This window comes from Oreochromis niloticus, linkage group LG6, assembly GCF_001858045.2.
Source record: "Oreochromis niloticus isolate F11D_XX linkage group LG6, O_niloticus_UMD_NMBU, whole genome shotgun sequence".
Taxonomy (NCBI): Eukaryota; Metazoa; Chordata; class Actinopteri; order Cichliformes; family Cichlidae; genus Oreochromis; species Oreochromis niloticus.
The window spans coordinates 22,488,318-22,513,965 of NC_031971.2; the positions used below are offsets into that span (position 1 = coordinate 22,488,318).

The 25,648-nt window shown below is 40.9% G+C and overlaps 2 protein-coding genes and 1 long non-coding RNA gene across 3 annotated transcripts; 1 reads left to right on the forward strand and 2 right to left on the reverse strand.

Moving 5' to 3' along the window:
• Nucleotides 1-402: 402 nt before the first annotated feature.
• Nucleotides 403-9,882, reverse strand: melk (maternal embryonic leucine zipper kinase). Its single transcript, XM_005456846.4, has 18 exons — nt 9,724-9,882; nt 9,388-9,499; nt 9,199-9,284; nt 8,080-8,196; nt 7,601-7,744; nt 7,432-7,500; nt 6,764-6,856; nt 6,414-6,512; nt 6,188-6,256; nt 5,776-5,874; nt 5,037-5,123; nt 4,795-4,926; nt 4,505-4,666; nt 3,678-3,963; nt 1,837-1,930; nt 1,530-1,686; nt 1,291-1,394; nt 403-1,193 (listed from the first exon to the last, which is right to left on the reverse strand). The coding sequence occupies exons 2-18, from the start codon at nt 9,464-9,466 to the stop codon at nt 1,016-1,018; spliced, it is 2,055 nt and encodes a 684-aa protein (XP_005456903.1). The 5' UTR covers nt 9,467-9,499; nt 9,724-9,882; the 3' UTR covers nt 403-1,015.
• A 4,604-nt stretch (nt 9,883-14,486) lies between these two features.
• adamtsl7 (ADAMTS-like 7) lies at nt 14,487-25,405 on the forward strand. The gene is made up of 12 exons (XM_005456925.4): nt 14,487-14,642; nt 15,332-15,461; nt 15,566-15,741; nt 15,963-16,068; nt 18,702-18,878; nt 19,277-19,406; nt 20,309-20,531; nt 21,390-21,563; nt 21,685-21,858; nt 21,944-22,123; nt 22,759-22,903; nt 23,240-25,405. The coding sequence occupies exons 1-12, from the start codon at nt 14,508-14,510 to the stop codon at nt 23,404-23,406; spliced, it is 1,917 nt and encodes a 638-aa protein (XP_005456982.2). The 5' UTR covers nt 14,487-14,507; the 3' UTR covers nt 23,407-25,405.
• LOC112847066 (uncharacterized) lies at nt 20,048-20,993 on the reverse strand. Its single transcript, XR_003220387.1, has 3 exons — nt 20,791-20,993; nt 20,563-20,666; nt 20,048-20,494 (listed from the first exon to the last, which is right to left on the reverse strand). It is a non-coding gene; the product is annotated as an uncharacterized LOC112847066 (long non-coding RNA).
• Nucleotides 25,406-25,648: the final 243 nt, after the last annotated feature.

Here is a 25,648-nt window from a genome sequence, read left to right on the forward strand (position 1 = left end):
ATCTGTATACTGTACACTGATTACTAATGCTTAAAAAAAATACTGTAAACTTTTTTTGTTTTGCTTTTGCAGCTTGTAGTAAATGTCGGTTGAAACCACAAGTCTGTTCGACATGTATTTTCACCAGTAGTCTTAAACCCAAAAGTATCTGAGGTGAGAAACGTTACAGACATTTGACACCTTTCACTGCTCATTTCATTTACGGTAGATGTTTAGAAACACTCACTAAGATAAACTATCACCATCAATCTTTCTACCAAAGTGAAGTGAAGCCTAGAGGACGAACAGAAGGCTGATGACAAGAGTGTAAAACACACCACTGCTCCATCAACTGCTGAATGAATAATAAACAACATTTGAAGTAAAGAAAGTAGCTGAATTCATCTCAATCATCTGTCTTCATGAATGCGAAAATCATTTATTTTTGCTGCTTTTGCATTTTCAGAAAAAACATACAGACAACATGTGACACAGAAACCAAGACAGAAAAAAGGGACATTTAATATAACCACATAAAAACATGATGAAAGCTGTAAACATGTGTACAGAGAATTAGTCATTCTTTACACTTCTTCATCCTATTCATAAAATTTTTGCATCTACAGGGGAGAACAACAAGAAGAAGACATAAATATGTTAATAAGAAGCTGGAAGGTATAGTGTAAGAAGTCCTGTTTCATTTCAGACACACATACACACACCTCAACTCACTTTACATCAATTACATCAAGCTTACTCATTATGAAAATGTAAATTAAAAATTGTTCTACATAAAACAAGACGCACTGTACAGACAGGATCCTGAGGTGTAATGCTCATAAATTTAATGTAACATGTATTTTGGGAATTCCAGACTAGCCTACGGACAGTTTTAATATTCCAAACAACAATGAAGGACTGATCATTGTCCATGTATCTGCATCACTCATTGATTAGTCAGTGGTATTTCTTCAGCAAACAAAGCCAGTGCGAATTGACTTAAGACTAGTAGTAAGAAAGTGCTTTTTGTTTCCCTTCAAATACTGGATGTGGAGAGAATGTCCTCCACCAGATGCTTGTATACCCAAGCGTCTCCCTTCAGCCTCTGGCGGCGGACCCCGACAACTTCTGGCCTTTGCAGCAAGCACACCTCCAGTTCAAATGCCATCGTCACCTTCCCGAAGTCACCCCAGGTTTGACACTTCAGAGTATACCTGGAGGAAAGGCAATGGAAACAATGTGGAAACATTAAAATTTGGTCCAAGAGTGAGCAAACCAGTTAGAAGACAGGGAGGTAACGTGAATTCTTACCCTTTCTGTGTGAAGTCGATGTTTTTCTCCGGCAGGATGGAGAGGATCTGGTTAAGCACCTGGTCTGGATTGGTCTGACTGGTCAGAGTCACGTTGTATTGTGCCTAGTGGAAAACACAGCCAAGCCACTGATCAGAATTTCTATCATTTTGCTGTAAATTAATTGTCTTTGAATTTTTTAATTTGTCTGAAAGAAACTGATGATGGATCTGCTTTGTTTGTTTTCGGCTTTCTTATACCTTAATCTTACGTGGACCATCCCGCAGAGCTCGTCGCTTGTTTGGCGTGAGCATGGTTATCACCTTATCCAGACCTCTCTCCAGGGAACCAAACATCTTTCCCCCTCGTTTCTTCTTCCCACTGTCTCCTGTGACAGCCAAGTCCAGTGACCTGGACCTTAAGAGCACAGAGGAAAGAGGAATCCTGAACTGCCCTTCCCATTGGCTTACAAGGACTCAAGAACACATTTATGTCCCATTCTTATGATTAAAACTAAAGAATAAATTCTGTTGAAGGAAAAGCACTATTTTGGAAACCTTCACTCACCTCCGCTCTGGGCTGAAGGCTATGATTTCTACATTTGCAGGATCCTGGTTCTCTGCTGCTCTCTTCTTGTGCTCTTTGGATGAGTCGTCTCCACCTACCAGAAAAAAAAAAGTGCATTAAAAAGTTGAAAACTTACTACCTTGCAAACATAGAACTTCTATACATATTAGTGGATCTGACTGAGAAAGCAAGAAACACTGAATGCTCATTTGGTTGGCTAGCCTAAAGAATACTTGCTTTATTGTGCTTAGTGACACAAATAGTTTATGTTTTATTCAGTGTGACTTATCAGGACTGTCTTCAGCGTCTGCTGAAGAGCACTAGGGTTGTTTCACAGACACAGACTTTGTTTTATAACCAGTCACCACCCTGTGATGGCCCTGAGAAGGAATCCAGGTTTAATCCAATTTAACAAGCAGCAGAATTTTATAGCAAAATAATTTAACTATAAATTTGTGAATATTTCATTAACCAATAAAGAAAAATCAAATCCACTAAAAATTGATAACTGTAGTCATTTTTGAGATTCTAAAACATGCAAAATTCAGTGTCAGATCAACCGCTCGTGGTCTTATAATACATTTTTGGCTATGACTGTTTTTGGCCAGATCATAGTGTTAGGAAAATTGTGAAAAGAAACTCCTCAAATATAATATATCTGATATAACCACGAAACTCCTGAGAAGTATAGTCAGCTTGGGGTTTGAATGTTTCACTCACTGTCACTCAGGAACTCTGATCAAAGACAACACAAAAAATAAAGCATACTGCTAACACAACATGGATAAAGGTTTGTTTTTATCCAACCCCAAGGTCACTCAAGAGGGAAAAGTGTTTGGAATGAGAATAAATTTGAAAACGTTTAGGTAACAGCCCTGTGCTCTTATGCATCGAACTGGCTGGCTTTGACACTGGAGTTGTGAACACAAAGGAATAACGATTTTGACACACACGCACACACAAGAGAGAGCTAGGCTTTAGTGGCAAGAGAACACATGTCACTACAGCCCACGTGGGACAGTGAGCAAAGGAAAGAGACAGCTACACCTGTCACAGCACACGCCTAGGGACAGACACGCATAGACCACTGTGTGTGTGTGTGTCAGAGAGAGAGAGAGAGAGAGAGATGAGGACAAGTAAGTCACAGGTAGCACGTTTGCACTTCGCTGTAGTTTGCAGAGCAGGAGGCTGTGAAGAGAGCGGGTCTGAGCCGTATTCCAAGGATTCAACATCAACTAGGTCAGCTGCAGCGAGCTGGTGGCTGAATTTATAGAGGCATCTAATGAGGCTGGACATGTGAGCAGACAAGTCGCTATGACAAATAATTAAGACTTTAATGATTCTCCATTCATATTAGTGTCCTTCATTCACAGATAAGTGAATAGAATTAGCTGCTTCTTGATAATAACCTCACCTTTGAGTTGACAGTGATAAGTGTGTGTGTGTGTGTCTCTCTCTGTGTCCATTTTCAGTGGCAAAATGACAGCTAAATCATAGAAATATGAGTGGCTTTGGGATAAAAACAGACCCAATAAATGAGTTTATTACCAGAATACAATTTACTTGCAAATGTTTGGCATGTGGTTGTGGCACTTGTGATTATGAGAGCTGTATAAGACCAAGCGAGGGACGGATAAATGAAGGGGGGCGGGGGGTGAGTTGAGGAGAGGGGCAGCTGGTTAATGCAAATCTGATCTAATAGGCACTGCACTTCAAACCCTTGTTGAGAACAACAATTACAGTACAAATAAACTGTAAGATGCCCAGAGCTCTTTACTGTCTGTACTCAATTTTCTGTCTTTGGTTGAGTGACCAAGAATCTATTAAGAAATGATTCTTACCTTTAGGTGTGGCCACACTGGGTTTGGGGCTGTTGATATTAGCATTTTGATTGGGTGTGGTCAACACATTCTTATTGAGGCGTGCATTCTTCTTACTGGATACAGGCGTTCGAGGTGGAGGCAAGGCAAAAATGTCAACGTCTCTGTCTTGGACATCATTATTCTCCTTGTTCTCGCTGGCCTGTTCTCGCTTCCTCTCTCTATGGCAGCGAGGTGTCGCTTTTCGCGCCCTCTCTGGGGTCGGGCTCGAAGGATGTCCTTTTTCCACCGATGGCGATACCAGCCTCTTTAAGAATACCAAAAGACAAATGTGCTGTCTCAGAAAAAAGCTGCATTTGGGATTTATCCAAACTGCATGTCAAATAGCCAGAAAACACCCCAAACCCCATCCCCCTGCTTCTTTCAGGTATCACCTGGAGAATTTCTTATTCATTCAGTATCTGTAACTTCCCGTTCAGACTGTACTTTCTGACATATGGCAGTAAGAGAGAAGTCAGGGATTGGTCGCTCTCTCTTTTGGATTTATTACTCAGTTATTTGGAATACTTTTCTATGTTTACCACCCTGGCGAGAATGTCTGAAAAAGTGGGTGTCCTTTCCATTTTTAAACAGTATCACGTCTGCCTCCCCCTCCCCACAACGGCTGGTTTGTCACTCTGCCTTAAAGCGTGGCCACTTGGAACGACTAAACGCATCCAGCTTCTGACGTGGTTGGACAGCGTGTCTAAACAGAAGGTTTTCAATCCGACTTTACCTTTTTCTTCAGTCTACTCATTTAGACACATGAAAGAAGAGAAAGAACTATACTTATACCAACTTCCACATACCGTGTCTTTTTTTGTGATTCCATCTGGCTGACCTCTGACCCTCTGGGGTGTGTGCTGTGGAACTGAAACCCAGGGGCAATCATCGATGTAGTCTGAGCAAATGTCCAAGGAATCTACAATCAAAGCGTCTTCATCCTCACTGAAGTGCAGGGCTTTTCTGGTCTAACAGAAATAGAATAAAAAAAATAAAATAAAATCCATAACAGCCCAATGTATCAGTGCTAGTAAATTCAGCTGTCAGCAGCTTTAAAAGAGCAGAGCATCATGGAAGCTCTGGTCCTAAATCTGACCTGTAGTCCCTGATGCAGAGGAGAGCAGGAGTCCTCACAGACAGCTGGCTCAGGGCGCAGGCGGACAGGTTTTCCCCTCTGCTTCTTAGACAGCAGTAGCAGGTAGGTGGCTGTGATGTGGTCATATCGCCACTGTGGGAGATAATTTAAGATGCATTTAAGTAGATGTCTAACAGAAATTAAGTACAATATGATAAATACAACATAATGATGCTGAAATATGCATATACACGGACACACACCTCCTTCACCAGCGCTGTGGTGCTCTGTCTTGATCGCTTCATGTTTACTGCCATCTCAGTGATACAGTCTTCATCTATGTAGCCAAGCTACAAAAGACAAAACAAAGCAAAACTGTGAACACACAAAGCCCCAAACAGACAAATTTTATTACCATCACCAAGGAGGTTTTTCATTGATTCAGTTTGTTTGTTTGAAGGATTATTCAAAACAGCTGAAGAAGGTTTTGCATAAAAATGTTTTCACAGAGGTTCAGGCTTGGCCTAATTTAGTACCAATTAACTTTGAGTTCATCTGGATCCAAGACTTTTTTTTTTTGAAGGATTCTTCAGGATTGCAACAGAGGGCAAAACTGGTCATTTCCTCACACATCCATATCACAGTCCTATCGTCACACATCCATATCACATCAAAATAAGAAAACTTGGAAGACATAATCTCAAGAATATATCACAAACTAATCTGGTTCCACATCATGTACGGTGTGGAATTTTCAGCCTCGGTGGAGATGTGCATTCGCAGACTGTTCTTGTTTCATACACTAATCCTGATCAAAAAAGAAAATTATGTTAAGGACTACGGCAATGTCACAGAACAATGACTTGTATGCTGACTGGAAAATCTAAAAGAAGGGAGAAAAAAAAAAAGCCTGAAAAAGGCTGTAAAAGCAATGTCACAGCAAACGCTACCATTTGCAATTATGAGTTCTCTTATGTAGTTTTTTCGTGTGTCTGTCCATACCGGCTGCCTGCTGTACCACTCCACAGGGCTGTTGTAGTCTTTCATCACCCAGGGATGGTCCAGCAGCTGTCTAACAGTCAGACGCCGCTTTGGGTCCACCTGCAGGACACATGCAGAAACTACAACTCAACCTGCACAAAACTACATAGTCCACAATCTGTATCAGAATTAGATTTGCCTTCAAATATGTAAAATGCTTTTAGGTTTACTGAGAGCAAGAGGTGTTCTGTTATGATACATTTATGTGGCAAACGCATAACTGAATCTTACTGTAATTCAACCAAAAAAAAGAAGATTTGTGCCTCAGTTTTAATTAAAAAGAATCAAGTTTTCTAGAGAACAGTAAACAAACGATATCACAGGTTGAGAGGGTGACAAGTATACAAAGACAAGAGCAAATAAACTGACTGACCTGTAACATTTGGTTGAGGAGGAGGATACTACCTGGAGAGAGCCACTTTGGGTTATCATATGTACCCCTCTGAAAATAAGGAAGACATCAAAAAACAGATTAAAAAAATTAAAAAATAATAATGATAAGACAACAGCTTGCTGTGAGTTTCCTTGAATGCCCACAAAAATTGAGGAGCAGCACCTGGAACTTAGGGGAAAGGTTTTAAAAATAAGAGTGCTCTTACTGTAATCTTCCTGTAGAGGATCATGCAGTTGTCATCATCAAAGGGCAGGTGTCCACAGAGCAGAGCGAACAGCAGTACTCCCATACTCCATACATCAGCCTGGGAGGAGGGGGTTACACCACACAGCGGCATTTCAGCTTCATGCGTTACAGATAACATTTCACAGCTCAGTTGCGCTGAATCGCACGCCAGCGAATGTGATCAGGACACCATGAAAAACCCGAACCGTGGAACAGGCAGGTATTCATAAATCTTGGTGAAAGCCAAATGCAAATACTGCGACTTTAGAAAATTTTGAATTAAAACCCCAGCGTTTCTAAAAGTTGTATTTACTGAAGAACATGTCATACCTCTGATCCAATATACGCTTTTCCCTGGATAAGTTCAGGAGCAGCATAAGCAGGGCTCCCACAGCAGGTCATCAGCTCATAACCCAACCCTCCCTACAAGAGGCAACCACATGATATTTAGGTCATGATTATACACAGCATCGAGTACAGCATGCATACACATGTCTGAGTTTTAGTTATGATGTGCTACACAACAGTGTTCCTTTTATGATTATTTTACTTCCCGTGCTTATGAAAAATAAAATGGATGTTTGTCTGAGATGTGTTTTCTTCCCTCATTGCAGCATCCATAAGTATCAGGATACTCTATAGCCTTATCCATAACCAACTACTACACTTTCCTAAGTAGATCCTGTAGCTAAAAAAAAATCCAAACTCACGAATAACCTTTCAGAAAGATATTTAGGACCCTGGGTGGTTTTTCTGTGTTCAATATGACGGGAAAAAAGATATGCCTGGTAATCAAATTTTTCAAAAGTGCTGCTTTGTTTCATGTCATGCACCAGTGTAGCATGTTATGCATGCAACTAGTTTGTACAATAGACTGAGCAGTACCTTGGTAAACGGTAAAACTAATGCAAATGCCTTAAAAAAGTTTTTCCCTCGCCCTGATGCTAAATATTTATGATACAGACACACACACAAAGAGGGAAAAGGAGGTAATATACCTTAGGTTTGGCACACAAGCCAAAGTCTATAAGCTTCAAGTTGTGGTCTCCATCAATCAACAAGTTTTCCTAGAGTTCAAAGAGAAAAACATTGAGATTCATATTACAGCCACAACTGATCTATGACACTTTTTGGTGACTGTTTTTGTTTGTCTTTTTGTTTTTTTACCGGTTTTAGGTCTCTGTGTGCGTATCCTTGGCTGTGGACATACGCCATTGCAGACACAATTTGCCTAAAAAAGACCCGGGTTTCCTCCTCAGACAGGCGGTCCTTAGCTATGATGTAGTCAAAGAGCTCCCCACCAGGGCAGTACTGAAAGTAAAATGAAAGATTGAGGGAAAGAAGAAAAAAGAATGCAGGATTTTTCTGGGTCAAAGCAGGTTTTGGGGATAATTAGCTCAACTAGCCCACATATAGTAGCGTTAAAAAAAAAAAAACTGTGTTGCCTTACTGAAAAGAAATTTGTGGCTTTTCATGTTATTTTAGGTCATTTGATAAGCATAAAAGCCAATATCTCTTAAAATAAGTTAATAATGATAATATAGTTTTATTTATTATTAAAATTAAATATTGGGGGACAGGAGAACCCCAGAAATTAATCTTAATCTTATATTCACTCTCACATAACACATTGCTTATGCCCTTACCTCCAACACCATAAATATCTGGGTGGACGTCTCTATGACCTGATACAGTCGACAGATATGTTGGTGACTCAGGTTCTTCATGGCTTCGATCTCCACCTTCACGCGGGGTAGGTCATCCTAGGTGAGACATAGGGATTTCTTTTGAATTATTTATACATATAAAAACCATGTTTACTGCATGGTATACTTTATTTTTTTTAAAAAAAACATTCATTATCTTTTGTTTGTTCTGCCTTTTTGAAGACAAGCAAGAGCCGTGAATTGTACTGAAGTGAAATACTGAGTGATTTCAGAAGAACCACTCCCATAATAATGTTTTCTGAAACCACTTGTTCTAGACAAGGTCCAGTTTGCAGAGAAAAATGGGCTGTTAGAAAAGCTTCAGCATTGCGTGGAAGGTAACAGGACAAATGCCAGGACGTGACTTTTTCCCCCAGATTAAAGGCTCTACTCAGGGCGAGGTCATCTTACTCTTATTGTAAACAAATGACTGCTTGAGCAAACATAACAGTTGAAGGCCACCATCATTAGTTGTCCAGAAAACGGAATTGCAGTTCCAGCACATAGGTATTGAAAACTGAGTAACTGTAACATACTGAACTAAATTAAATATCCAATATATTATCAAAGTTACAAAATAAAGCAAAGAGCTCTAATATATACAAATAGCTCAATTGTAAATCTCCAGAACATTACAGAAATTAAATATGATTGACATTTTACTCTAAACTCTAAAACTATTTGTTATTTTTGTAGAGGATGTGGAAAAGGGTGTAACTATGGCGGTGTGTACTGTGCATTAAATGGAGGAGTTTTACAGGCGGGAATGATTTCCTGTGTAGTTCATAGCACTTTTAATAGCAGTTTAATTGGTACATATTTGCAAATATTTAATCTTTTATTTGTTTACTGCTTGTCACTCTGTTTCACTATCAGATCTAAATAAAGACTGAACTGAGCTCTTACAAGTATAGACTAATGGCACCAACATACAACTAGGCTGCCTCACTTTTGAATGCAACAACTTGTGATAATTGTTTCTGAAATTTTATACACAGATCTGTATTTTTTGGTTTTGACTGCCCTATTTTTCCGGTATTTACCGGTTTCATTTCTTACCCCAAGATCCTTTTTATTCATGATTTTAATGGCAACCTTTTCTCCTGTCAAGATGTGTCGACCCAGCTTGACTTTAGCGAAACCTCCTGGGGGGAAAAGAAAGAAAGAAAACACACACACGGGATTCAGACAGGATACGATACAGATAGTAACTGTTTTCTTAAATGCATACATTAACTCTTGCATTACCGGAGCCGATAGTCTCATAAACCTCATAATATCTTTGGAGCTCGTCCGCTCCGCGATGCTCCGTCCTTTCTATTGGCATCTTCCCTGCTCCGGCGCACGATGGTAAACCTTCCTGGAAAGGAAAACGCTTCAAATTGGCAACAGACACGAAAAAAACTCTTCTAAGTTTGGCACTCACTGGTTATCCGTTTCTGATTGTTCAGCTAGCTTAACGTCAATTAATGAATAACTGCATAACTGTAGCCAACAAAAATCATTAATACCGCTTGCGGTTGGTAAAAGTAACAACAATAAACCTTAAATGAACTAAATCAGTACTCGATATTCTGAATTTACCTGAACGAAAACAGAGGAAGACGGTAGCGTCAGTTAACCACACGGTAAAGCCCTCCCGGCAGACCGATGTTTTGTTACAGAAGTTTGAATTTCGCACGTTGACGTGACTACATTTCCTGCTTCCGGTTTGCGCTTCGTGCTTCCCCCCTGCGGTGAAAACGAGTACTGCAGCTGTAAAACTTCATCCTGTAGGCTGGTTCACAATCAGAATTACGTTAATTGCCAAGTAGTTTTTTATGCAAACAAGCCAGCCGTAAAAAAAAAAAAAAATAAATAAAAAAAATAAAAAAAATCGAACATGGTATTTATATGTGTTATATTGGGAGATCACACACTGCAGTTTGCCTTTGTTCTTAGCGTTGGCGGCAGCTTATTAGATGGTGATGGAGGAGGTGAGGTAAGATTCAGTGCTAGGGAAGTAGAAGTGCACAGTCACTGACTTCAATAGATTGAATTTCTTCACCTGCCACATCCTCTGTTGTGCCTTTGTGATGAGGGAAGTGATGTTTAGCTCCCACTTTAAGTCCTGGAAGATGAAGCAAAAAGAAAATCACACTGTCCACTGGGCAGGCCTTTGGGAAAATGGGGTCTGGTGGAGCTGGTGTCATCCTGAAGTCTACAGGCAGCTCTCCTATTTTGACAGTATTGACGTCCCGGTTGTTGTCTCTGCACCGAGTCACCACATTGTTAATCTCCTTTGATGTCAAAGGTATTGGTTCACTTTACCATTCAGACACAATATTAAAACCACTGACCGGTTAAATGAATATCATTGATCATCTTGTTACAATTCATGTTCTGCTTGGGTTAATACACACTTAAGTTAATACACACCTCCCAGCCAGTCAGAAAGTATTCATTTGCTTTGGTATGCATACACTTATCCCTGTAACACTGAAATCTCTTTTTCCTAATACTGTGTAGGTCCCGCTTTTGCTGCCAAAAGAGGCCTGACCTATTGAGGCATGAGGCATGCACTCCACAAGTCATCCTGTGTTGTCAGGAACAAGATGCTAGTTAAAAAACTGCAAGATAGTGTCTCCACGGATGGTTTGAGCAACCTAACAAATTAAAGTTGTTGACTTGTCCTCAATTCCCTAAAATCCAGTCTGATTTTAGGGAATTGAGGACAAGTCAACAACTTTAATTTGTTAGGTTGCTCAAACCATTCCTAAAGTAGTTTTCTTTCCAGAGAGGCAGACAATAGTGTGGAAGGCTTCTGCAACAATGGAAGGGTCTACCACAATGTTTAAGTAGAATCCACATAAATGTCAGGACCAGAACACCGTCCAGTGTATGGCACTATTCTTCTGCCAGTGCATTCTGGTAAAAGTGAAACCTGGTTATCCACATAATGTAGTATAATATAAACTATCACACCAACCAACCTATTCCCATTGGTCAACCATATCCAAGCCTACACTGGGTAAGACACAGGGTCCATCATGGACACATTGCCATCCATCACAATTTCCCAGCCCCAGCCAACGAGCAGATTCAGACCCAGAGACTACTTGCTGCAAGGCCATCGTTTTAACTACTGCATCACTATGCTGCCAGATTTGTTCATCTATTATTCCCATATGGAAAAAGAAATAGAAAGAAAACCTCCCGAGTTTCCAATTACCTCCAATAGTAAATATTTATATTTTATGTATAAGTATTTACACTCAAACCAATATACTGTGGACGGATGATGATACTGGTAATCATGCTTTCATATACAGGTATATTACGACCTGCAGGTAGGAAAGCATTATATGTTTTTTGTAATATGGAAAGTGTTCTCTTTTGACCCTATAGGTATGTGATTGCAGTGGCTGACCAAAGAGGTGTATTTAAGGTGTCAGAAGAGGTTTCTTCAGCTGTGCCTGTCTTAAGTCTGTAATTAGGAACAGGTGAGAGGTGAACTATAAATGCATTTTAACAGAACCCCGTCTTCTGTCTACCACTTGTAATGCAAGCACTTTCACTGCAGATGATGTATAAAGGTATTTTCCCCCTGATTATTTTCCCTGATTAGTTTAATTGTAAAGGGACAACCACAGAGCTACAGAGCGATTCAGTGATTAATCAGTGACCATCCTGTGTGTCTCGTGGTTGTTAGGAAATGAGTCGGTTGTTAGGGAAGTAATCTGTGGTTAGGGGATGTCCAGGTGTCAGCAGGATGACAGAACCACTCATTTGGTCTGTGCGGCAGCTGGACGGGATGGGACAGAGGCACATCAAACAACCACAGCTGGAAGCAAACACAGGAGAAATTGAGTGTGAGGAGACGGGAGAGTGAAAAGGAGAAAAGAGAGCGGCGAGAGCAGGGTGGAAAGTGGAAAACAGAGGAAAACGGAGACCAGTATGAGGTTTTAAAAGAACGAAATCTTGAATGTCTTTTACCATTTTGTCTTTGTATCGTTTGTACTTTGTGGTCATTGTGGTCAGCATAGACACACATACACAATCACTTACACACCGACGAAAACATATTTTAAACAGTTACATACGGTTGATTGTCTGGAAAGCAACAGCCATATTTTTTTAACAGATCTCAGCCAGTCTAAAATCTGCATGAGCTCATAGTTTTACTGCACATTTAAACATATTTTGAATGTATTGTAACATACTGCAAGGCGCGGGGTGTTCCCCCCTCGGGGTCCTTTTATAAGATACAACTCAAAGAATTAAAAAAAAAATGTTATAATGCTGTTGAGAGCAAATTTTGTTACACCAAATGGTTTTAACAGACAGCCCGGGACTGCCAAGGCCGTGTCCAGCCAGCAAAGTTTCACATATAAGCATCAGTAGATAATCATAACAGTCAGGCAACAAAATGACATGAACAAAATCCTGGTGTGATCGCACGGAAACTTTTAAAAACAATAACAAACATCATGTTAGCAGGATGTGTGTAATATGCAGGCTGTGCATCCATGTCGTGCATTTGTTTATGGATGTATGCTGTTGTGTGCTGTCATTCAAGTAGATCTCTGCATTAAGGAGCTGCTGTATGAAGGTAAACATGTTGCAAAATGAGCTTGTAAAATGTGAGATTCTACAAGCTCTCACATTTTGCAAGATATTTACCTTCATACATATTTAGCTCCATACTGCTGTACCATCTCCAGCGAGTGTATAATGAGACATGCTGTAGCAGCTATAAAGGTGTCACAACCGAAAACAGACATTGTGGTCCTAACAGCTTCTGTCTTGTACATCTAGTATCCTCTGACAGATTCTTGGAGGTTCCCAGAATGCCTGTGTCATTAGTCCATGGCTGCTGGGTGTTCACTGCAGGGGACTGGCGTCTTAGACCTGGATGGTTGCCAGAGAGGGTTGAAGTAAAGAAAAAGAGGGGCATGTATGTCCGTGTTTAGATGTACAACATGTGTATGTAGGTGCATGCTATCATAAAGGTTGTTTGTGCTGCACTTTGCCTCACTGTCTCCAGTCAGAGGGTTCATGCTAAACACTCAAAAGTAGAGATGTAAAGCTTTGCAGAACAACAGTCAGATTTTCGTTCTCACTCAAGCTCTTTAAACAGTGGCCCGATTGGCCATGTACAACAGACATTGCATCACAGCACTTTATCCACACATATGTGTCTCATATATCTTTTTAGAGTCCACACATAAACACGAGCGCATACACAATCACAAAGAAAGGGGCTCTCAGAGAAGTTGGGAAAGTTTTGATCCTGGCAATTTCACACCCATGTTGTGAACAGCTGCAGGGTCAATCGAAGGGCAGTCTGTGGGGGGGGGGGTTCAGGTCTGAAATGTTGTCACTCCATTCAGCAAGACAGGTAAAACATGTTTTTATCTGCCCCCTACCTCCCGAAGTGGCTCTGTGTCATAAGCTTTGATAGACCTGACTCTCATTGCTCCTCTCTACGCAACATGAAACAGTGGAACTAGGCAAGCCTCACTACATTGTGTGTTTACAGGGCAAAAACAGTCCTCTTCCCAGAACTAAAACATTCAGCCAAGGTAATATATTACACCCATATGTGTTTGCACTCCTCCAAATCATTCATGTCCATCCAAAATATTAGCCAAAACTCTCAAACTGAAGACCTTGGGAGTGTGTGACAGTGGGGTTTTGAATGCAGGCCAGTGAATTTACAGTAATGTTAAAAGCAATCTGATCATCAACCGACAGAGCAACATGGTAGTAAACTGAGTCATGATAAAATGGCAAAATAATGTGTGTGAATCATTTATTCAGGGAATTAAAATCACCAGGGAACAATGCCACTCAGTGCGTGTGTGTGTTTGATTTTCAGTCCATCCTCTAGTAGTTTGCTGTAGGCTTTTGATTTTTTTCCCCAAAAAATTTCTAAAGGTGTTTCCCATCATCACTAAAATATAATAAAAATAATAACTCAAAACATAACAAGCCTTATACAGCAAAAAGAAAAAAAAGTGGGTGGAGAAGAAAGAAGTATGCATTTCCAAAGCCTCACAATCCTGCATGATGATTCAAAGGGAGAGATATTGTCTTTGGACAAGCTTTAGGATATGCTGCAGGAGTCTGTCCATTTTTCTCGCTCACACACGCTCTCCATGAGCTGTCACAGAATTCATACCGAGGAGTAAAATGGTGGTGAAATCAACTTAAAAGGACACCTACATTTGTAACTTTCTTTCAGCACTTCTCCTTACATCCTTCCCAAACTGTCCTTTTTCCCTCCCACCCCTTAAGCCAACCCCAACTCTCAAACACACACTCCCCTCATTACAGATGTTTGTCTATGTGAGTGTGTGAGATTGTCCTCCTCTCTCAGTCTCTTCATGGCTGGATTGTGGCAGCAGCCCTGCTATCTGGGGCAGGGTCGAGTTCTGGCTCTGCTGCACTTGATCTGTCTTCTCTCCCCAGCCACAGGTGCTCTTCCTTGGGATAACACAGTAGGCTTGTCCCCTCTGGAGGTAAGACGTCCACACTTTCATGGGGAGGGGGAGTATAGAGTATGAGTTTCAAGGGGAAGGCATGGCATGCTAAGTTATATCCTTACTTGGTAATATAGATAGTGCTTGTTCTGATGCAAAATGCAAGTAACAATCTTTTAAAAATGGGGAGGCAGGAGTGGGATTGAGTTTGGGGTCGGGGGGGGGGGGGGGGTGTAGGGGTCCTACACTGCAGACCATCAGTTTGATTTATCATCTCTGTTTGTGCCACTCAGGCTGAGAGTAATCACTAACAGACTGAGTAATATCAGACTGTAAATAAAATTTCAAATGCGAAGAACCAGAGAAAATGTTGAAAGAGAGATGACAGGAACGGAGCAGATGAGCCAAACTCATTTGCAAAATGGAGATCTGCACTGTGGAGGATTGGAGAGGAAGACCAGAAAGGTTCCCCAATTCAAACCAACTGTTGGACCGAGTGAGCTATGGGATTTCCAGCAAGAGGGAGGGAGAGCAAGATTCATGAGTGAAAACGAGAGAAAAAGAACAGCAATGTGATCCAGCGGAATCTGTGATTATACTGTTGAAAATAATACGGGTGATGCTGAAACTATGGTAAAGAGAGTAAGCAGAAAGTGTCTGAACATGTACAAAAGTGCAGTGTTGTGGCTTTGTGTGCATAAAACATGTGCCAGTGTATGTGTTGGCAGCAGTTTGAGGTGGTGAAGGGGAATTTTTCTCGGACTTTCCTTCACGTTGGCTACCATAAGATTGCAGAGATTCCTGCAGGAGCATGCAACATCAGCATCCAGGAGACCAAAAAGAGCCAAAATTATCTGGGTACACAGACACAGACACACACACACACACAACCATATCTAATAGCACAAGTATTTCCAGAATGACAAGCACCAATGCAGTAAACAATCGTGGGGATTTTCCAGCTCTGCTCAGCCGACGTGGTGTCTCCATCATCAACGGAAACTGGCTAATCAATAGACCCGGGATCTACGCTGCTCTGGGAACACATCTGACATATCGACGACCCAATGAGATCCGGTCTCGTAATGGAGAGTCCATCACTGCACCGGGGCCGCTGACTGAGGACCTGCACGTCTATGTGAGATGGAAAATGAAAAACACTGATCTGACAAAGTTCATGAAAATTGAAAACAATTTGAGCTTCATTATGAGATACAAGTTTCTTTATATGACTGACAAATTATCAGAATTAAAAGTAGCAAATAAAAATACCTTCCAAGGAGGCCTATTAAGATTTGCAAAGACAAATAGTATAAAAAAATACTACTTATCGGATCTTTTTTTCTTTCTTTTTCACAGCTGATTTACCAACAGCCATTTCCTACTGTGCAATATGAATACAGCATGCCTTTAAACCGATACCTAGCTCCTGAGCCAGGTACACCTTCTGCTGTTCTTCCCCTGGGTGAGTAAACTCACTAACATGCTTAAGCACACAAACTGTATTTGAGTTACTCACTTTGGCCACAGTGTCAGTATCTCATTATCAGGACTATGGTTTACCCTCAGACAGCATGTGCCCCTTTTTGGCTTCTCTTTGTGTTTGGTTAAGCTCGCACTGCAGGGTGACACCATTTCTTATCATTTTCAGCAAAACTGTTCATTTGATCATTTGATTAGGATTTCAATGACATTTCTGATACAGGTCAAAATTTCTCCTGGCAAAGAACCCTTTGCCACACACTGAGACAAGATAAGCTGTCACTTATGCCAGATTTGGCCTCAGGCCTCACCTGGCCATGAAACTGCTTCTCAGTCAAATGCGTAATATTTTTTGGATCCCCTGAAAATGTGACAGGGTATCAAAATGCCTATAATTCCTGAACAGTTGATGCAATATTTTCTTAAACTCCATGAACCAAAGCTGAAAGCCTGCACTTTATTCACATCTTGTTTGATTTAAAACCCACTGTGGTGATGTACAGAGGCAAAATTATGAGCATTGTTTCATTTTATAAATATTTATGGACCTAACTGTATGCAGTAAAGCCCCCTTGGACTTGTTGGTTTGATAGTCGTAACCAGATTAAAACTAAGAATAAGGTCATTTTCTGTATATTTTCCAAAATTTGGTTTTAGTTAGTTTTGCAACTACAGAGTCTTTTGACATCTTTTTCTAGCGTCCAGTTTTTATTTTTATTTCAGTGAACTAAAGTGTTTTGTTCACACTTAGCTTTAGTTTTTAGTCTAGTGTTTGTTCACTATAATAGCCTACATACAAATTCACACAGTCCTTAAAACAGATCTTAGTAGCCATATTAAATAAAATCACCGGTGTGGCAGCCCTATGGTTGTACTTGTAACATTTTAAGTTATATTATACAGGGTGGGCCATTTATATGGATACACCGTAATAAAATGGGAATGGTTGGTGATATTAAAGTCCTGTTTGTGGCACATTAGTATATGTGAGGGGGCAAACTCCTCAAGATGGGTGGTGACCATGGTGGCCATTTAGAAGTCGGCCATCTTGGATACAACTTTTGTTTTTTCAATAGGAAGAGGGCCATGTGACACATCAAACTTATTGGTAATGTCACAAGAAAAACAATGGTGTGCTTGGTTTCAACGTAACTTTATTCTTTCATGAGTTATTTACAAGTTTCTGACCACTTTCTGACCACTTATAAAATGTGTTCAGTGTGCTGCCCATTGTGTTGGATTGTCAATGCAACCCTCTTCTCCCACTCTTCACACACTGATAGCAACACCGCAGGAGAAATGCCAGCACAGGCATCCAGTATCCGTAGTTTCAGGTGCTGCACATCTCGTATCTTCACACCATAGACAATTGCCTTCAGATGACCCCAAAGATAAAAGTCTAAGGGGGTCAGATCGGGAGACCTTGGGGGCCATTCAACTGGCCCACGACGACCAATCCACTTTCCAGGAAACTGTTCATCTAGGAATGCTCGGACCTGGCAGCCATAATGTGGTGGTGCACCATCTTGCTGGAAAACCTCAGGGAACATGCCAGCTTCAGTGCATAAAGAGGGAAACACATCATCATTTAGCAATTTCAAATATCCAGTGGCCTTGAGGTTTCCACTGATGAAGAATGGACCCACTATCGTTGTACCCCATATACCACACCAAACCATCACTTTTGTTGTTCCAACAGTCTTGGATGGATCCATCCAATGTGGGTTAGTGTCAGACCAATAGCGGTGGTTTTGTTTGTTAACTTCACCATTCACATAAAAGTTTGCCTCATCACTGAACAAAATCTTCTGCGTGAACTGAGGGTCCTGTTCCAATTTTTGTTTTGCCCATTCTGCAAATTCTGTGCGCCGATCTGGGTTATCCTCGTTGAGATGCTGCAGTAGCTGGAGTTTGTAAGGGTGCCATTTGTGAGTAGCTAATATCCGCTGAAGGGATGTTTGACTAATGCCACTCTCCAGTGACATGCGGCGAGTGCTACGCTGTGGGCTGAATGAAGCTAGGACAGCCACTGATGTTTCTTCATTAGTGACAGTTTTCTTGCATCCACATTTTGGCAAATCCAACACTGAACCAGTTTCATGAAACTTAGCAAGCAGTTTGCTAACTGTAGCATGGGAGATGGGTGGTCTCGTAGGGTGTCTTGCATTGAAATCTGCTGCAATGACCCGGTTACTGCGGTCACCAGATATCAACACAATTTCGATCCGCTCCTCACGTGTTAACCTCTTCGACATGTCAATGGCTGTGAACAAAGAGAAACTTGTAAATAACTCATGAAAGAATAAAGTTACGTTGAAACCAAGCACACCATTGTTTTTCTTGTGACATTACCAATAAGTTTGATGTGTCACATGGCCCTCTTCCTATTGAAAAAACAAAAGTTGTATCCAAGATGGCCGACTTCTAAATGGCCACCATGGTCACCACCCATCTTGAGGAGTTTTCCCCCTCACATATACTAATGTGCCACAAACAGGACTTTAATATCACCAACCATTCCCATTTTATTACGGTGTATCCATATAAATGGCCCACCCTGTATTTTAAGTTAGCCCACTTCTTCTCTGGCACCTCTAAACTCTAACTTTCTTGTAGCTGAGACAGTAGATTTCTCCTATCCAGATGATGATGGCAACACCAAACTAAGCATCATCAAGGAGGCACGGCATCCCAACCAGGTTCCCTCTTACCCTACTGTGAACTCTGAGTCTCACGTCACCTACACCTGGATGAAAACTGGGCACACAGAGTGCAGCACAACCTGCGGCACTGGTAAGAAGTTAGTTAGTTAGTTCTCAAATCTTAATCTGATAGCACTAACAGTATCTACGCCTGGGGCCATCGGGAATGGCAAGTTGTAAAGAAAAGAAAAGCATATAATAATAGCTTACACAATCAAAGATGGCCACAGTGGGTAGCTCTGCATGTCTGATTTGGCAGATATTATCTCAGGGATTTGTATGTCCTCTCAGGATGAAACCAGGGATCTCTCACTTGTTTGGTAAATGTGTAAACTACTACACCATAGAGCCACTTAAATAAAGAAATCAAGTCACTAACTGAAACAGTCTCTAAGACAATGGGCTTCTCCATAACTGTGCATAAGCACACATATATTTCACTCTCCTATTTAATTTTTTCCCCTGGTTGTTTGTCTATGTCTTTGCCAGGCAAGCATCAGGTGGTCTGGGAGTGTGTTGAGAAGGATTCCCAGACGGCTGTTCCCGCTGACTTTTGTCACTCTGCCATTGAAACAACAAAGTGGGAAGAAGACTGCAACATACAGCCCTGTCCTGCATAGTGAGCGACACCCACAGACACCTGATGTCCTATTCTGTTAGATGTGGCTAATGCACAGACTGAGCTACATATAAACTACACATGACGCACACAGTATTACTTCCACATGGTGCTGTGACTCTCGGGGTGAACCCTGATCACTTGCACACGTCCTAGCCGTAATTCAGCCAGTAAGTCGCACTAAATCTCTTTGGTGTGGCTTCATTTTTCATGTCGTGCGGTAAATACCACTCTGCTTTACTGCTGCCAAGATGTTAGGACATTAACTTTATGTTTGGTTGTGGGTCTGTCAGATATTTTGCCCACAGTGTCAGTGATCCATGATTGCTGTCATCGTGAAATATATGTTTATGTTTTTACTTGGAATGTGGCAGAAACAGAGGGTTCTAAAACCAAGACATGAGTAGTAAGAAAAGTAAAGACTTCTGAATTTGAACAGCACTTTTTGGGCTCCAGCGATAGCCTTTTGTATGATCTGTTTTCCTCTAAAAAGAAAAACTAACGAGTAACCTTTAAGACCATGGTGAAGTGGTCACACAAAATTTTTATTTATACAGTGCTGAATCATAATAACAGTCCCCTCAAGGCACTTTATATTGTAAGGTAAAAAATTTATAGTGATATGAGAGAAAACCCCAGCAATCAACTCCCTATGAGCAAGCACTTGGCAACAGTGGTAAGGAAAAACTCCCTTTTAACAGGAAGAAGCCTTCACCAGAACCAGGCTCATGGAGTGGCTCGTTGGGGGTAAAGGGGAGGAAGATACGCTGTGGAAAAGAGGAACTTAGTAGTTGTGGTCACCAAGAAGACAGAGCTAAGACAAAGACAATTTGGTGAAGGTCTTTAGTAAACTTATGCATCAACATTAAAGCACATCACTTCTCTATTCTCTTGGTTAACAGCTGGGACGTAGGCGAGTGGTCAGAGTGCAGTAGAAGGTGTGGACCTGGGACCCAGCATCGCCAGGTCATCTGCCGCCAAGTCACCGACGTTCACGCCGGTGGGACAGAAACTTCAGTTACTGTGACGTCAGAGCTGTGCGGTTCATCGGACATGCCAGTGACCCAGTCTACATGCCAGCTGAAGATCTGCAGTCAGTGGGATATACGATCAGAGTGGAGCCCTGTGAGAAAACACACATTTCATGAATACTTACGAACAGCTGTAGTATTAGGAGTGTAATTTTATCAGTCGTGGGGGAAGTCTTTAGGTATTTAAGTAATCCAGACAAGTCTCCACTGCTGTTACATCCCCAGCTCTCTAGAGGAAAAGCGGAGCAACAACAATTAGCTAGTGTGGAATAGGCTGGGGCTTAGTTAAAATGTTTTACAACACAAAACACCATGAAAAAATGGAAAGGAACAGGAAAAAAAACAGAACCAACCAAGTGTGGTACAGGTGATGTTCGTTTTACTCTGGACTATACCTAGCTCAGTCTCTAGAGTAGGAAAACCATCCAAAATGGTAATATAACACTTCTTAAGATACATTTAATTTTAACACACATATCAGCCAACAAATAACATGTTACATTTGCAACAAACAGAAAACTAGTCAGACAGCTAAAGTCACAGCTGCCTCTTTTAAGCCAGCAGTTGCAATTAGTGGGGCCTGACTGCAGCACAGGACTGAAGCTTTGAATCAATCAGCAGTGGTGGTAGGCAGGCCAAAGAGCAGGCGCAGGGACCAATCAGGAGAAGGAGAGCATATGAAACAATTAAATCATACAAGTTGTAAAGAGTGGGAGACCCAAAGAAGTAAAAATGAAAAGCACTACCACTAACCAGCAAAGTATAACTAGCTAACAACGTTGTGTATAATGTGTATCTTATGCCATTCATTTCAGCAATACAGCCATGAGTGGGCATTTAGGAAGACAAACATGCTACATAGCTGCAGAAAAGGAATTTACATGTCACTGAATAAAATGAACACAGTGATTTTCATGAGAAACAAATCTAGATCTCTCATCTTCTCCTCCAGTGTTCAGTACCCTGTGGAGTTGGCCAGCGCACCAGGGAGGTGGTGTGTGTGAGCAACCAGGGCGATGTGGATGATGATCAGGAGTGTAACATGAACCTGAAGCCAGACACTATACAGAACTGTGACATGGGACTTTGTGCACGCAGCTGGTTCACCTCTATCTGGAGCCAGCGGGTAATATTGAAACTGTGTGTGTTAGATGTTGTGTTTGAGGAGACTGTGACAGGACTTGCAAATAAAGTTAAATTTCAAAATGGGACCAAATAAAATGAAATGTGTGTGTGATGCTCCTTAGTGCTCTGCAGAGTGTGGTAGAGGCAGTCGAACCAGGTCTGTAGTATGCCTGATGGATCATGTGACAAATCTGCCTTTGGATAGCTGTGAAGGGGAACGCCCGCCAGAAGTGACATCATGTGATTCAGGGCCATGCCAAAATCGTCTGGAATGGTATACAGGACCTTGGAGTCAGGTAATTCACAGACACACACAAATCATTGCAAACTGTGCAAACAACATCCATTTGAAGACTCACTTATGTGTGTGGGTAATTTAAGTGTTCTGCAGAGTGTGGGAATGGCACGCAGACCCGAAGTGTGGCTTGCATTTTCAACAGCGATGGTCAAATGGAAGTTGTGGACCAGTTAAAATGTTCCAGTCTTTCGAAGCCAATCACAGCTCAGCCCTGCAGACTGAAGCCATGTGGTGTCCAGTGGTATGTTACGGAGTGGAGTGCGGTAAGTGTACCCAACGTCTAAATCAGTTCTGGCAGCTCCAGATTCAACATAATTTATCCAATATATCCACTATTCCTCCTCTGCACACATCCAAACCATCTCAGCCTTGTCTCTCTGACTTTGTCTCCAAACTGGTCAACATGACCTGCCCTTATGATATAATAATTTCTAATCCTGTCAATTCTGGTCACTCCCAATTAAAATCTCACCATCCTCAGTTACTCCACGTAAACCTTGTCATTGCAGCTATGCTTGTGGCTATCCTTTTGTCACAAATCATCCCTGACATTCATCTTTACCCACTCCACCCTGCCTGCCCTCTTTTCTTCACCTCTCTTATATACTATCCTTTGCATTGGATGTTTGGCCCAAAGCATTTAATCTCATCTACGTTCACTAACTCTACTCCTTGCAGCGTCTCTGTGTCCCCTTTAATGTAGAGTGGTCTATGTCTTTAAGTCATAGACCACTCTACATTTTTACTGAGACTATTTCCTCATTAAAAAGTGCAAGATCTGCATTTATCCCAAGGGCGACAGGAGACCATTAAAATGCTTTTTTTTTTTTTGTAAATGAACCAATTTGTGACAAACTGGTTAGTTTGTGTGTAATCTGTCTTGATCCTATGACCTCAGTGTTCACGGACCTGTAATGCTGGCTTCCGCGTGCGCGAGGTCCGTTGTCTTGCTGACAACATTGTCCCAAGCGATCGCTGTGATCCCAGCTTAATCCCAGAGAGTCGAGAAGAATGCAACGAACAGCCTTGTGTAGCTGAAATAGGTAAGCATGCCAAGCAGTGTTGTACGACAGCAGTTCAGCTGCATACTGCGTGGTCAGTGTTAGACCCCTTACATCACAGAAAGCTCAGACGATGAAGATACTGATCCAGGTCCAACTGCCTCAAACAAAAAGAACTCAGAGCCTAATGTGGTCCATATACAGTAAATTTGATTCTTTTGCCTTGGTATCTTGTAGGATGATTAAATTAGTCCCACCTCTTCTATCAAGGTTAGCCAGTTTAGTAGTTGCTCCAAGCAGATGAGTGCACTAAACAACAGACAGAAAATACAATTATCTAAAATATCTTTACTCTTTTTCCCCTCTTTTCCTTCACAGATCCATTATGCAGTGATAAGTATCATAACTGCATGGTGGTGGTTCAAGCCAGACTGTGTGTTTACTCATATTACAGAAGTGTCTGCTGTGCGTCCTGCTCTCGTGCCCAGGAAAACACACCCCAACTCTTTTCAAAACAATCACATACGCAGGTGATGCTGCAGTGAAACTCAAGGAACAAACAGCTCTGTGATGACATCAACTTATTGTTGAATAGTGCTTTAATATTGGGATGCCTGAAACTTTTTTATCCTCACAACAACACACAGACAAACACACATGCTCTTTCATAGGACATTCACAATGTTTAAATCTGCAGTCCAAGTGTAACATTAAAGTGGACACATCCAATGTTTACTTGTATATTTATTCTTAATAAAGTTTCTGTAACTTCTGGTATTCTACTGCTTTGTTTCGCTTTTTATTAAATAAACATTACAAAATTAAAGAATATATTAAAAGAATATATATAAAAAACTGATCAAATATACCTGCTTTCTATCAAATGTATTCACTCTGTAATAGCTGTTCCTGGTTTAGGTCTGTGACTGGTTGATATCATTAGAGTTTAGTTGTCTCGATAAATAAGGAGCCAGCTGTGACATGATCAGGTGTGAAATGAAGCGCCAGCATGAAAGGATCGGGCAGGCCATCGTTACCTCTTTTTTTTTTTACTGATCTAATGCTGCTGCACAGCAAAATGTCTGCGCCCAATGCTGGAACCACTGACGAGTTTTGCCATTAAAGGGTCTATAGCAAGAAATTAATCTACAACTGGCAGATTTTGCTCAACATGATTTTCTTTCCACTTAAATGTCTTTAACTTCTGTTAGTAATACTACATGATAATGGCTACATCGAAACACTTGTGCTAAATTAGTGGTGATAACTGTTTTCCTTTTTATAAAGATGGGGTTCTTAATGGTGACGCTCTCTGTGCAAAAGGTTTTGGTAGTTGTACTTTATTTTTGCAGCATGTGGAAGTTGTAGTTCTTATAGTTTTTTTCCCCTTGCGTTTTCTCCACATGCTTAGGTATCTAATTTACTATCTTAGTTGTCACATCATCACCCATTCTTTATTTATGTCATACTGTTTTGAGCTGGCAGTGTGAAGGGATCTAAACAGAATCCTTAAAACCTAGTCGTGATTCCAAACACTGTGAAAATATTTAAACTGTAACACAGGATCTCGGATAACTTTGCAAGACCTCAGTTGGTTTAAATGTTTAACTGGAAACTGTTTTTTAGATGGAGTAATGCCTAAGGTTTTTACTATGATGCATTAATGTGGAAGATAAGTAGGTTGAGCTGGATTGAACTTTTACTTTTAATATAAAGTTATGCCTCATATTTTAGAATCTCAGTCTCAGTTACATGCCTTAATTAAAATATCTGTGCCACACCATAGCCAATAAATAATGTGGAGTGAAAAGTAATGGAGGTGTGAAGTAGAACTATGAGGGAATTCGAGTACATTACATTTGCACTAGAGTAACTAATACTTACACTGTCACATTTCTGCACTAGTGCAAAGAGCAGACCACAGTCTACAGACTGTCAGCTGAATGCTTAATACTTCAAAGATCCCATCAACCCATTTCTGTATGTGAAAGCAATTTTGTAATTCCAATTTCAATGAAAGAGAAAAAGGTGGACATGTTCTTACTACACATTTAATCTTTGCAATACTCTTTTTCAGCCAAGAGATCACATTAGCTTTGTAACCATTTAAGATAGTAAGACCATTTCTTTAATGGGACAGCTGGGCTGACAGCATGTAAAAGTCTGTAATTCAATCGCATGAACTTCAAGCACAAGAGACATTAAATGAACACCAGTGACAAATGCACATTGCATTCTCAGTTTCTTACAAAACAAATTAAATGTAGCACGGGGATCAAAACTCTTGCATACCCACTCTCCCATCTTGTAGCTATACATATTTACTAGCAATGTTCCCAAGGTGCTCCAGGGTCTTTCGGTGTCCGTGGATGCAAGACTGCACCAGTAAGTCCATGCTTGCAGGCTGTTGAGGATGTGTGACAGGAAAACACTTTCAGATTGAGCCTAGGCCTTTGGCATTGAGGGATGCAAGGTCCACATTCACCAAACCAAAAAACAAAAAAAAGTCTTCACTAAATTGCTCGGACACCAGTACCCCAAAAACATTCAAGGCTCTCTCTCCATGCTGATAAACTTTATCCCATAATAATATATAGATATATATTTATATGAACAGAAATGCAGCCACGTCTTTTTTTTTTTGCCGTTTTCTTCTCTTAATAGCTTTTTTGTTTGTTTTTGCTTTGTCCTTGGCATAAGGGGACCAGACAGTTGGATGTTAACATTACCGTTTCTATGATAAACTCTCTAAAACACAAGTTAGCTTACCTGCTCCCTACCCCACCC

Excerpts from the sequence above, each read along its gene's own strand:
- melk (XM_005456846.4), bottom strand. The coding sequence starts at position 9,466 with ATGCCAATAGAAAGGACGGAGCATCGCGGAGCGGACGAGCTCCAAAGA. Across the intron at positions 6,513-6,763 it reads AAGCGTATATTGGATCAGAG|GCTGATGTATGGAGTATGGG; the intron begins GTATGACATGTT and ends CCCTCCTCCCAG. Across the intron at positions 5,124-5,775 it reads AGTGGTACAGCAGGCAGCCG|CTTGGCTACATAGATGAAGA; the intron begins GTATGGACAGAC and ends TGTCTTTTGTAG.
- adamtsl7 (XM_005456925.4), top strand. The coding sequence starts at position 14,508 with ATGGCTGGATTGTGGCAGCAGCCCTGCTATCTGGGGCAGGGTCGAGTT. Across the intron at positions 21,564-21,684 it reads CCTCTATCTGGAGCCAGCGG|TGCTCTGCAGAGTGTGGTAG; the intron begins GTAATATTGAAA and ends GATGCTCCTTAG. Across the intron at positions 21,859-21,943 it reads ATACAGGACCTTGGAGTCAG|TGTTCTGCAGAGTGTGGGAA; the intron begins GTAATTCACAGA and ends GGGTAATTTAAG.